The sequence below is a fragment of the Hibiscus syriacus genome, unplaced genomic scaffold (genome assembly GCF_006381635.1).
Source record: "Hibiscus syriacus cultivar Baekdansim isolate YM2019G1 unplaced genomic scaffold, ASM638163v2 tig00112131_pilon, whole genome shotgun sequence".
Classification (NCBI taxonomy): domain Eukaryota; kingdom Viridiplantae; phylum Streptophyta; class Magnoliopsida; order Malvales; family Malvaceae; genus Hibiscus; species Hibiscus syriacus.
In genome coordinates this window covers 577,107-589,708 of record NW_024063261.1, presented here as the reverse complement: position 1 = coordinate 589,708, position 12,602 = coordinate 577,107, and the positions used below count along the sequence as shown (strand labels likewise).

At 31.9% G+C, this 12,602-nt stretch overlaps 2 protein-coding genes and 1 non-coding gene across 10 annotated transcripts; 2 read left to right on the top strand and 1 right to left on the bottom strand.

Annotated features, from left to right (window-relative positions):
* The first annotated feature begins 4,090 nt into the window (after positions 1-4,090).
* LOC120174940 lies at positions 4,091-8,058 on the top strand. Of its 3 annotated transcripts, XR_005521209.1 has the most exons (3): positions 4,233-4,331; positions 4,437-4,479; positions 5,476-5,674. XR_005521209.1 is itself a non-coding variant. In XM_039181669.1 (2 exons), the coding sequence occupies exons 1-2, from the start codon at positions 4,208-4,210 to the stop codon at positions 4,481-4,483; spliced, it is 171 nt and encodes a 56-aa protein (XP_039037600.1). In that variant the 5' UTR covers positions 4,109-4,207. The 3 variants fall into 3 exon arrangements, 1 of the variants encoding a protein (XP_039037600.1); XR_005521210.1 differs by lacking the exons at positions 4,437-4,479; positions 5,476-5,674 and adding an exon at positions 8,047-8,058 and having other exon boundaries at positions 4,091-4,331; XM_039181669.1 differs by lacking the exon at positions 5,476-5,674 and having other exon boundaries at positions 4,109-4,331; positions 4,437-4,483.
* On the bottom strand, positions 7,813-12,011 carry LOC120174939 (UDP-glucuronic acid decarboxylase 5-like). 6 transcript variants are annotated; one of them, XM_039181667.1, is made up of 13 exons: positions 11,775-12,011; positions 11,496-11,618; positions 10,539-10,625; positions 10,313-10,400; positions 9,739-9,830; positions 9,598-9,662; positions 9,429-9,517; positions 9,106-9,183; positions 8,929-9,022; positions 8,611-8,677; positions 8,440-8,503; positions 8,287-8,327; positions 7,813-8,181 (listed from the first exon to the last, which is right to left on the bottom strand). In XM_039181667.1, the coding sequence occupies exons 2-13, from the start codon at positions 11,583-11,585 to the stop codon at positions 7,996-7,998; spliced, it is 1,041 nt and encodes a 346-aa protein (XP_039037598.1). In that variant the 5' UTR covers positions 11,586-11,618; positions 11,775-12,011; the 3' UTR covers positions 7,813-7,995. The 6 variants fall into 6 exon arrangements, with proteins under 6 accessions (XP_039037598.1, XP_039037599.1, XP_039037597.1 ...); XM_039181666.1 differs by having other exon boundaries at positions 7,814-8,181; positions 11,496-11,644; positions 11,683-12,010; XM_039181663.1 differs by having other exon boundaries at positions 7,814-8,181; positions 11,496-11,615; positions 11,743-12,009.
* A 332-nt stretch (positions 12,012-12,343) lies between these two features.
* Positions 12,344-12,415, top strand: TRNAH-GUG. Its single transcript has one exon. It is a non-coding gene; the product is annotated as a tRNA-His (tRNA).
* The last annotated feature ends 187 nt before the right edge of the window (positions 12,416-12,602 follow it).

Below are 12,602 nucleotides of genomic sequence, written 5' to 3'. Positions count from 1 at the left end.
TAATTTTTTTTAAACATTCATAATTTAAACTTTTTATCAACGATTTTTATCTACCTGAATTTTCATATCATTTAAAAACATACTATTTTATTTACTATATAATTTTAGGCATATTAAAATATTGATAAGCTAATCTAGTCAAATTGAACAATCCTAATTTACTATTACCAACCATTTAATCAAAACTGATAAAGTAGACTGATAACATAAATATACATGTCACTATTAGTCAAAAGAAATTCAATGATGTCTTATTGATATTGGTATTATAGATGATCTGCACATGATGCTTGGAAGACTCCTCATAAAACGTATGTATCTCAATCAGACCATACGCATGAAAATCATCACGCGCTAAGTATAACTTAGTGAGGCAGTAATACTGAAGGTGAGAATAATTCAATAAAATATCAAAATACATAAAATATTTAAAATAAAACAAACAGAATTTTCATAAATTCCAAAACCAAATATCCCATGCTGAACTTTATCAGAAACCTGAAAAGAATCATCTGATAATTTTTACAAAATCATAATAAATCAGATTAGACAAAATAATCAGTCCATGTTTTTTTGTTATCATACACTTTTCAGAATTTTCGTATTTCATTTTTATAGCCCAAAGTATATTTTAAGAGAATATAAGGTACGTGAGTCATACGAGTGTGTGTAATACAAATCTCAGCTCATCAGAGTCGGAACATATAAACATAATCAGTGTTATCACATTGGAAATAACAATATGCACACAAAGTGCATTCAAATCAAAATATAATTACTAGTGTACACTCCGATACACCACAATATATCATAATCAGAACAAATAATTACTCCACCTCATGGCATGCCAATTGTACCTTTAACTCTTAATATAACATACAGTGGGCTTTCAGTTCATTTCGTAATCATTTGATAAAAAATCATATCAAAATCAGAAATATATTTATTTCACATTCGTAAAACATGACATGGGCAGTTCATACCCAAAATAATTCAAATAACATTTCTAAAATCATCGAGAAATTATTTCATCATTAACAATAAATATCATTCTTTAAAATCATTATAAAAAGAATTCATTCAAATACCTTTTTCAGAAAAGATCATATAAAAATGTATTGGGTAATTTCATACTCAAAATAATCATAAATCCTTTATATGTTATTATGGAAATATTCAATGATTTGAATAAAACCATATTTTTAAAAGATAATATGAGGTTGACTTATTGCAATTCTTCTTCAATCAGAATAATTAAATAAATAAACTGCACTTACATTTGCCTCACTACATAACTTGTATATAATAATCCTAGTCACGAGCTTTGTCATTTCCTTTCGAATCATTCGCATTGCTAGATTTATCGTAGTCTGACAATACCAAATTATAACACAAAAATTATTCAAACTACATATTAGTATTGTACTAATATAAGCTGATTTTAATATTCGAAAATCTACAAAATAAAAATCGATATCAAACTAAATCATATTTCTATTATAATTTCCAACTTTTGAAATACTCTTCCAAATCCATGAATATTTATTTTCATCTTTAACCCTTCATCTTTGCTAAATTACACAAATAAGCCACAAATTATGAATTCTTTTTAGAATTCAACTCAACCTTTCCATTTAATTCATAATGGTCCTTCACCATTATGATCATTGTACATTAATTACAAACATTCCAGCACTTGAATAAATTACCCTAATCAAATCTTCAATATTCAAAACATTATAAATTTCAACCCAAACTTTCCTAAACTTTCGATTTTCAACACTTAACTTTATAAATTTGTAATTCAACCTCAACTCAATATTTAATTCAAAATTCAGCATACTAATAAATTTTTCAGCATTCAATAATTTACTCAAATAATATTTCTACATTTAAGAACTTGCAAACAAGTCCCCAAAGTTTTGGAACCTTTCGAATTCCACCATCTAACCATTAAAATGAATTCTTTTAGAATTCTTCTCAACATTTCCAATTTATTCAAAATGGCCTCTTGCCATTTAACTTCAATTTCAAGCATCAAAAAATATACTCAAACATTTAAACATTACTCTTCAACTTCTAATCCATTTCCACTTAAATTCTAAAATTTCAATATTCAGACAACTCACACTACCTTTAAAGAATCAGTATTTTGTATTGATATACACACTGAAATTTAATTTTGTTTCTTCCGTTGAAAACTAGACTCAAATACGAATATATCCATATAAAGAACTCCTTCTAGTTTATTATGTACAATTTATGGTGAATTTTCAAAGTTCACCGACAAAATCTGTTTTGTGCAAAATCTGCTACCTCGTTTTTTCTGACTTTTCCTCAGTTAAAAATTCATATCTTTTTGTATATACCTTGAAATTGATCCCCGTTTATTTTAAACAAAACTATATTGACATATGAACACAAATATATAAAAAATCAACTCCAAATAATTTTTATAGAATTTATGGTAAATTTTCAAACTCACTGTCATATTCAAAATCTAAACTGTTTTTCATTAATTTACATCTTTAAGTTCTTCATCAATTCTTACAATACTTCTAATATGAAGAATTGATCTTTAATCATAAAAATCACACATCCCCTTCATCAACATCTTACTAGCTTCAGCATGAAAACATGAAGATTTTTATACCAAATGAAAGAATTTCATGTATGTTATTTTATCTTTAATAACCTAACTTAGAATTCTAGTAAAAATAGACCAAAACTTAAAAACAAAGCTTATCACCTTATTAATGGAGTCTCACAGCAGTAAGGAGAAGATGAGCTGAACTTCTCTCTCTAAAATATCTTTTAACACATGTCATTATCTAATATAAATGAATTTTAAATTCATTTAATCCACTTTACCATGTTGTCCTTAATAAAACTTAATAATTTCATCTATACCACTTTATGACATCATCCCTTACATCATCAAATCCATAAAAAAATATCTCAATTCTGATTATATACTTTTATCCTTGAAATTTTTGAAAATTGCAATTTAGTCACCTAATTCTAAAATTTTGGCTTATCATAGAAAATCGACCTTAATTCCATTGATCCATGTTAAATTTCACTTTTTAAAAATATATAAATAATATTTCTAACATTTATCTAGCATCCTTCACATTCGTGAAATTTTGATTCGATCTGATTTTCCGATTTCAATATCGAACTTTACCGCTTTATAGCCTTTAACACAAATCTCATACTGAAAATATGATTTCCACTAAAATATTTTTCTTCCAAACTGTTCGGCTAAAATATATAACTTTTAAAAATTATAATTTCAGTCCCTATAATTTTTAGAGTTTATACTTTAATCACTAAACTTTCAAAACTTATATTTTAGTCACTGATCAAAATTTGGGGTATTACAGTTTTGAAAATCAAAGGTTATGAGTAGATTGTATTTCTGATAAATTTTTATGATATTATTTAACATAGAACTCGTATTTGATATAAATAATAATATAATTCCTAAATTGATTATTAATAATTGTTTGATAATCCAATGAATTGATTTAATTATGATCCGACTTCGATAGAATTCTAATCAATCAATGTGTCATCGCTTGACCTTGTTTCCGGCTATATATAATATTAATATCTTCTTGCATGCACCTTAAAAATTGGATCAAATTGCAAATATTTTTCTTTTGGACGTCTCTGAAACCAGTCGTTATTCTCAAAAACCATTACTCTTAAATCAATAATAATTTATTAAAATCGATTAGACTTGTAATTATGCAAAAGACACTCGTTTCAAAACATGTACATGTAAACATCAAACAAAATATGTAAAATAACATCTTAATTATATAGAAATATCTACAAAGAGTCATTTACATTCTTGAAAAGGAGTTGAGACATGTGACTAAAATAAGCAACTTAATTAATTTTTGATTGAACAATTGCTCAAATTTTAAAGACCCTTTTTGAAATTTGATACACCTAACTCTACTATTTGCTCACGGCCCATTAACGAGACAGGCTTGATCAAGTTTGATTAAGCCCGTCAAACCCCAAACCCCTTCTATAGACCCGATCTCAACAAAACCGTCTGATAATCCGACGGCCATCATAAAACCAATATCTAACTTCTTCAACGATAACAAATATCGATCTCCTCCCCTTGTTTACAGCAACCAAAGTAAACAGCAAGAATCAGAAGAACAAAAAGAAAGAAAGCCGAAGGAAGATGAAGAGGTGGTTCGATCCATGGCCCGTGTTCTTCAAGAGGGAGTTCAACCGCACCTGGCCATTCCTTGTTGGTTTCGCCGTCACCGGAACCATCATCACCAAGTTCTCCCTTGGTCTCACCGGTATCAATTTTTTTACTGTCAATTTGTAATATGTATTTTTTCGTATGCCTGAATATATGAAAATTAAAAGATCGCATTTTTACTAATCGTTTTCCCTTTTTGCAGAGGAAGATGAGAAGAACTCCCCGTTTGCTCAGAAGCACAAGAGGTAAAGAAATCCTATTTTCTGATTTCAGTTTTCTTGTTCGTCGTTTTGGTGAATTGGTTTGAATCAAGGATTAAAGGCTTGTGTGGATCCTTTACATGGATTTTAGAGGATTTTGCAATTTTTGTTATAAGTGAGGCAGATCCGAGACTCGTGTTTAAACTGTAAGAGCTAAGGGTTTCTTTTGTAATGTTAATCGCAGTAATTTCCCTTTCCAGTGTCTTTTATTTTTAAGTTATGTTTCAAAATTGAAGAAGCAAGAGGATTATGTTCGATTTTGATATATGGAACACGTAAAAATTGGAGTCTTTCATGGTTCGTGGTAACTTTAAGATTGAACATTCTTTAATGTGTATACATTGGAATCAATTTTTCCATTGAGAAAAAGCAATTTAAGAGTTCACTTGAATTGACTTGTGGGATTTGTGTCTAATCTGAGTTAGGCAAAATGGCATGGCATTTTAGTCTGTTAGAATGCTGGTACAAGAAGAGCTTCAAAATGATAGGAGAGAAACAAAACAAAGCAAAATGAAGTGAAATTTGATCTGAGTGGACACCCGTTATCACTATTCAGTAGAAATTTACAAGTGTCGGGATAAAATAGCAAGGCAGTCGATTAGTTTTCTATCCAGGAATTACGTGGTATGCTTTGAAAATTGGGAAGTTCTAGGAGTTAAATTTGTTATTTCATGGATTAGATTCTTTGAGATGTCTTTTTAATATTCTTAATTACTTCTGGCATAGACAGTTCTGAACTTATAACAATCTTTATTGAAGTACATTACTTGTTACTGCGTCAATGGCCATGGAGAAAGGAACTTTAGGAAATCAATCTATAATTTGATGCCTCTCAAGGATTATAACAGCATTGGCACTCTTTAATCGTAGTCAATTATATTCTGATGTTCTATCTTCCCTACTTGGAAATGAAAGATGTTTGAACTTTGAACATTATCTGAAGATGTGAATAATGTTTCCTTGTTTTTTTTGTTTATGCAGGTGATCAACTGATTCGAGAGGCCTATATGGTTGCAATCCCTTGTTATGAGAGGCTCGGTTGTCTTCCTTTTATCTTTTCCTGATGAACTAAAAAATAACAGAAGACATCGATTTCTGAGTACACTCTATTTGGAATTATGTTTTTTTATCATCAATTAATGATTTTGCATTGAATAAATGTTGAAAACATCTTTATAATATGTTTAATGCCCTTGATTCTGTTTTCTTTTTATCATGAAAATTGAAACGTGACATTATGTGCCATTGTTTGCCAGTTCTTGGTCTATGAACTTAATGATGCCCATAGTTGTAAAAAGCGCGCCTGAGGCGCAAAAGCGAGGCTCACTGAACGGGGCTTTTTCAATACTGAAGCGATGCACGTAGCCTAGGCGCACTTAGGCTCTAAGGCGCGAGGCTATGTCGAGGCGCAATTAGGCTTTTTGCCAATGTTTTATTAATCTCCATAACAAATCTCTCAGTATAAAGTTTTGATCTTTAATGTTTTAATTTTGTAAAAATCGATTGCATAATGCTGAAAATGAAATCAATTTCATTGTAAATCAGTCCAAACGTTTGCATCTCTGCCCATCGGACACAATTCCCAAAAGACCAGAAGTAAAGAAAGAAGCAAAATTTATAACAAAATAAAGAAAATTGAAAGTAGAAAACAAAGAGGAAACCTTTCACGGTGTTGTTCAGGAGTTAACCCATCGTCTCTGGAGTTCTTGCCTGTGCGTGTAGCTCTGGCTTGAGCCCTTTCTCGATCTCGATCTCTCTGGTTGCCCATTTGGCTTGTGTTAAGGAAGAAAAGGCAAAACATAAACACAAATAAAAACACAGAAATACAAAATTTCCTCCTATATTTTACATGAATCCTACCGAATAAGGATACGAGACATTGCTGATTCTCAGAAAATGAATTATAAGAAGAAATGAGATGAAAATGATTGCGATGGTGAGAAATTGAAGGGCATGGACTCGAGGAAGAAAGGAGATGACTTATAATCGGGTCTGTGGAAGACTCGAGAAGCCGCACCTATTCTGTTCTTACCATATTAATTAATTAATTAACTAATCATTGTTTATACTTTATAGGGTTAAATGTACCATTACCTCATGAATTATACAATTTATACAATGTTGTTTCTAAAATATTTTTCGAACTTATTAACTATAAAATCATTATTCTGTTTGTCATAAATTATTAACACCGTTAAAAATCAATTAAAATATGTCACACCATCATTTATTTTCAATTTATTTTATATGAATAAATAAAAATTAATTAAAAAATAAAATTACAATTTTTTAGATATCATGTGCCTCGCCTTTATGAATTCATGACCTTTGTGAATCTCGCGCTTTTCATGCGCCTTAAGATTCCAGGACACTTTGCGCCTCGATGCGCCTTAGCATTTGATAACTTTGATGATGGCCAAGTATGAGTATTACTACTACTAGTAGTTTTTAACAGAGCTAGCTGTTATAGAAGTAGAACCTCCTATACAGTTCTTTAAGGGTTTCCCCCTCGGTCTATCTCTGATGGGATTTAATTTCAACATGATTTGATTTTTAGTCGAGTGGTCATACTAATTTTTTTATTTGTATTTTTTCATAGATTCATTTCAGTGTAATGGGACTCTATTTTCTTTATATTGAATTTATAAATCAATGAAACCTATCTTTTCCCATTAAGAATCTCTTCAATATATAAAATCATTACATCAGAAAGGGATTTAAAAGTTACATTGGAAATTAAGTCTACACAGAAATACATAATAAAGTAATCAGTATGGAAGTTTGACCGAGTTGAAGCCCTAGTGAGCAAATAAAGAGAAAAGGTATTAAAAAAGTAGTATATATTTTCAAGTTTCTATGTATTAAAATATATACAATTTTTCTAAAAAACATATAATATATTTTAATGAAATTTTATAAAAAATTTAAAAATTTGATGAAAATTTCAAATTTAAGGTCTTAATGAAAATTTTGAAAGATCGAATTAATTTTTTTAAAGAATTTAAAATAATTAAGAGCAGTTTTCAAAAACTATAAAGCCCTAATAATTTTTTTTTTCAAAATTTTTAAGAAAACAAATTCCTTTTTTTAAAAAAAAAGAATAATAACTGACCTGAGATTCACAAACCTGGTTAGAAAGCACTAGCTGACCTGTTCTTCCACTAAAAAACTGGATTGTTATAAAAAAAATTGACTAAACATAGGCAAGATAGTACACCTAAATAGTTGGTCAAGAAAGTAAAAACACATAATCATCATGGAATTTTTATTAATTGATTGTAACGAACAAAATTCAAGGCAACGGCACCATCTATATGCCATACCAAAATTAAACCAGTTTCACGGGTGGGGTTTATTTTCTATGAAATCATTAAGAACAAGGGACACAGAGCATAAACTAAAGATCACAGATAACATAAGCTCCCAGTTTTCCCACCACAAGCACTGAAATCACCCATTCCAACTCTGTATAAATCATTCATGCTTTTCTTATTTTAACTTTCATGTCTCGTTGGACACTTCGAGCCTCAACCGGAAATCCTCCTCCATTAGAGGAAGACCGTCCCGCAACTTCACTTTTGGCTCCCACCCTAGCAACTCTTTCGCTTTTGTGATGTCGGGTTTTCTTTGTCTTGGATCGTCTGGAGTGTTCTCCACCATATATATCTCCACCTTCGGATTAATAAGCTGCAACAATGCAACATGGTACCGAAACCGGATAAGTTTAAAAAAGAGTAGCACTTTGCATTTCCCCATTCAAAACAACATTTGAAATGAAACTATGAAACTCACCTCCTTTACCGTCTCAGCAAGCTCGAGCATGGTAAATTCACCTAAAAGAGTACAAAGAACATATGCAGAAGTGCATTACAATGGCCATAAGCCTCAGAGCTAAAGATACATCCTAGATGAACATTGCCTATAACATAAAAGTTGCAGGCTAACCTGGGTTTCCTATATTGATTGGACTGGTGTTCTCCCCCTCCATGAGACGAATAAGGCCATCAACCTAGCCGTTTATGAAAATGTTATAATTCAATCTAATTATAACAGAGCGATGCTATCACAAAGAACCAAAGCTAGTAAAATCATTAAAATTCATAATAACTAGCATACCATGTCAGAGATGTAACAAAAACTGCGAGTTTGTGTCCCGGGTTTTTGAACTGTCAGTGGTTCACCACTACAAAGTGCAAAAAGGAAAAAGTTAAATGAGAGACAAACTAGCTCATGGGAAAATCTAGAAGCAAAGAAAGTTTTCTAAATGACTAAAAGGTAACAACAGTAGGGCAACAGGTTCTTTTTGTTCTTTGATTAAGTCAGTAACTGATAAGTAAATTGGGTTCTAGTTGACAACAAATTTATTACTTAAGAACTAAATGGAGGCAGGTAATATGGAAACCATAATATAACACATTATAACATAATATTTACCGAAGTGCTTGAGCAATGAAATTGCTCACAACACGCCCGTCATCAATGTTCATGCGTGGCCCATATGTGTTGAAGATTCTAGCAATGCGGATCTCTATGGAAATGGATACAAGAACAATGTTAAGAATTAAGAAAAATAACAGGATACCATCATTCAGGCAAACCAAGAAAATTTACCGATCCCATGCTGCCTATGGTAATCAAACATTAGGGTTTCAGCCACACGCTTTCCTTCATCATAGCAACTCCGGACACCTAAAGAAAGAAGCATTCAGTGTCAGAATAATGTCGTATAACAGTATGCATTCTGCCAATCAGACTTTGATGTGCATTGCATCTCCAAGGAACTGTGGCAGATTTGAGAAGAAATAGAATACATTATAATGCGAGAATGTATCTTCTAGATCAAGTATTTTATCTTCTGCAAGTACAGAAGTTTCATTTGAATCTAACTACCAAAAAGATCGGCCAATGCGTAAATGTTTTCTCAATAGACTTACCGATCGGATTAACATTGCCCCAATATTTTTCGGGTTGTGGGTGGATAAGAGGATCCCCATACACCTCGGATGTTGATGTGAGCAAGATCCTGTTACGCAAAATACCAATTGAGTAAAGCCAGTGGCGAGGGGAACTTAAATATATTGATAGAGAACTAAAATCCCATACCTTGCTCCCACTCGCTTTGCAAGTCCCAACATGTTCAGTGTGCCAATGACATTTGTCTTTATTGTCTATGGGAAAATAGAGTAAAAATTAATGAACTGGCCAAAAATATTTTAGAAAGCAATCAGAAAAACCAGCACCCACCTTCACAGGGTTGTATTTGTAGAAAATTGGAGATGCTGGGCATGCCAGGTGGTAAATCTGATCAACCTCAACCAACAGTGTCTCGGTGACATCTGCAAAGGAAAGAAGAGATGCATATTCAAATACTAGAAAAGAAAAGAAATCCATCTCGACCAATGTAGCAATGCAGTCCTTTTGTAATTTGACATTAGAGTGGTTTTGGAAGAAATACAATCACATATTTTCATTAAAAACAAAACTTTTACACTCACTGCCCATTCCCTCTGAACCATTTTGTTTTGCAATACTTTGCAGTGGAGGCAAAGTGAATGATGATACAGAATTTATAAATGTCAAATTCTCAAGATTTGTTTCTCTGATATAGTAATATGATAATCTGAACAGTCTTTACTCCAAAATCCATCCATTTCAATTCAGCATGGAGAATTTGGAATACGAGATACAACAACAGCCAACATGATTTCTATGGAGCAGCTACACACTGACCCATTATGATTCACCACAATATTATACCTAACAATAACCAAAAAGAAATGCTTTTATATCAAGAGACCCTGAAACTTTACGAACTTACCGTGACGAATAAGCTCAAATCTAGGATGACCAATCCACTTCCTAAGATTGTCCTTTGATCCAGTGAAGTAGTTATCAACAACAATCACCTGAGTATAAGGTAAACATAAATAATGGTACAAAACATAGTAACCATTGTGCATGATGGATCCGATGCTCGTATCAATTCTGCTTGTCATCTCTAAACAACAAAACAAAGCTTAGATAAGATAAGGAAATCTACCGACCTCATTTTTCTCATTTTCCATCAATTTGTCCACCAAGTGAGAACCAATAAAACCAGCTCCTCCGGTAACCAAAATCCTCATGTTGGACTGCAGTGATAGTATTAGAGATATAAATGAAAATGTAGATGAAGACAAAATGTAATGAAACTGATAAACCAAACTTCATATAAGATGTAGTTAGATCAAGGACATAAAAATCAAGAAAGTAAATAGATAAACAAGATCTCACACATTATTCACAAATCTAAGCTGAATATTTAACCATAATGATCTGTGATTCTGGAACTACCTGTTCAGGAGGGACAACTATACTGGGATTCATCAGCAATTTAGATTAAGATTGATTCTTAGTAGATCTGACTGAATTGCTTTCGAAGAATTGTTTATTCTTATAATACTCTCAGTAATTTCATGGCATTTATTTTTGTAAAGAAAGAAAATTACACGTCAAGAAATCAAGGAAAAGTGGTCATTTTTGGAACATGGCCTGCCACATGTTTTTGAATGTTAGGACTTAGGTGGAGGATTATCCAACAGTGAACAGATTCATCACAAAACGAGAATTTACAAAGAGTAGAACACATTGGATCAAATTGGTATACTTTAGATTGCAAATCAAGTGGGATCCATGAGGCTAAGTGTACAGTCACCTACTGCTCATTTATGGTTCATAGTTAATTAGCTGAGGAACCATACCGGCATACATCGTCTGCCCCACTTTAGGTTGCTCACATTAAACAATTTTTCTAACGCCATAATCAAAGGCTAAGCTCAATATAACTTTTCAACATATCATAATAATTCACACAATAAAGCAACTAACCAGATGTAGAAAACATCACAATCACACTAGATCGATTAGCAGAATGAAAGAGAAAACTGCATAACATGTTCAATAAACTTAACTGACATCACCATTTTAGCATTGAATAAATAAAGAAAGAAAGAAAAAAAAACCTGGAAAAACTTAGAAAAGCGCAAAGGAGATGGCAAAGGTGGTGGCTTTGAGGGTGAATGTTGTTCCCCATTTGATGAATTTGCTGCCATTGCTCAGATCTCGCGTTTTAACTCAAAAACCTGCTAGAGAAGAAGGCCTGATTAAGATTTTTTTTTTTTTTAAAAAAAAGAGGGCTGAAAGATAGATTTGGAAAATGAAATTGAGAAAAAGGGATTGGGTTTTAGATATAGATTGAAATACGAAGACCTGATTCAGAATTTGCTATATTGATTTCTTACTTGCGCAAAAAACCTGGGATCAGATAGCCTTATTTATAACTTCAAAAATGGTTGTAAAAATCGAAACTTCTTCCACCAAATCAATTTCTAAGAAAAAGAAGTGGAACGGAGAGCCTTCAAATTTACGAAAAGTGAGAGGTTTCAATGATGGCTCCTTGATAACGAAACTTAAACTACAGATCACACCAAACCAAATTCAAGGTTTAAATTTTAAAACCTCAATAAAAAAAAATTCAAGTTTATCTATTATCAAAATGATGGATCTTAAGTGGCTAAACGAACGCGGGGTTTTTAAAGAAAGGGTGGGTTGGGGGATTAAAATGGTTATAATAGGTAATTAGGGTGGTAGGGGATTGAATTTAAGCGTGTTTGAGTTTAAGGGCCATAACTAAATTAAGGTTATAATTAAGGTATTAATGGCAGATGCCTTGCGTCGCGTTTGCGTCAGCGGGAGGTGGAAGAAGGAATATAGAATACGAATATACGAAGGCTTTTTTCTCGTCGGTTATTTTCACTGAGCTCAGTTTTTAAAAAGAAGTTAAATGTTTTTGCGAAACAATTTACATTAAGTGGCTGTAGTTTAGTGGTAAGAATTCCACGTTGTGGCCGTGGAGACCTGGGCTCGAATCCCAGCAGCCACACTCTTTTTAATTTGGTGGTTTTACCAATTTTATTGGGCGTTCAATTTTGAACTTCTTAGTTACCTTTAAAAGCGCCCAAAGTAGTTTTGGGTTTTCCCAATCTCAGTCCAAGCTTTTGGGAAAGAAAACTCCGTAATATTTTATAATTTAATTTTAATTAAAATAATAATATATTTACTTCTCATCA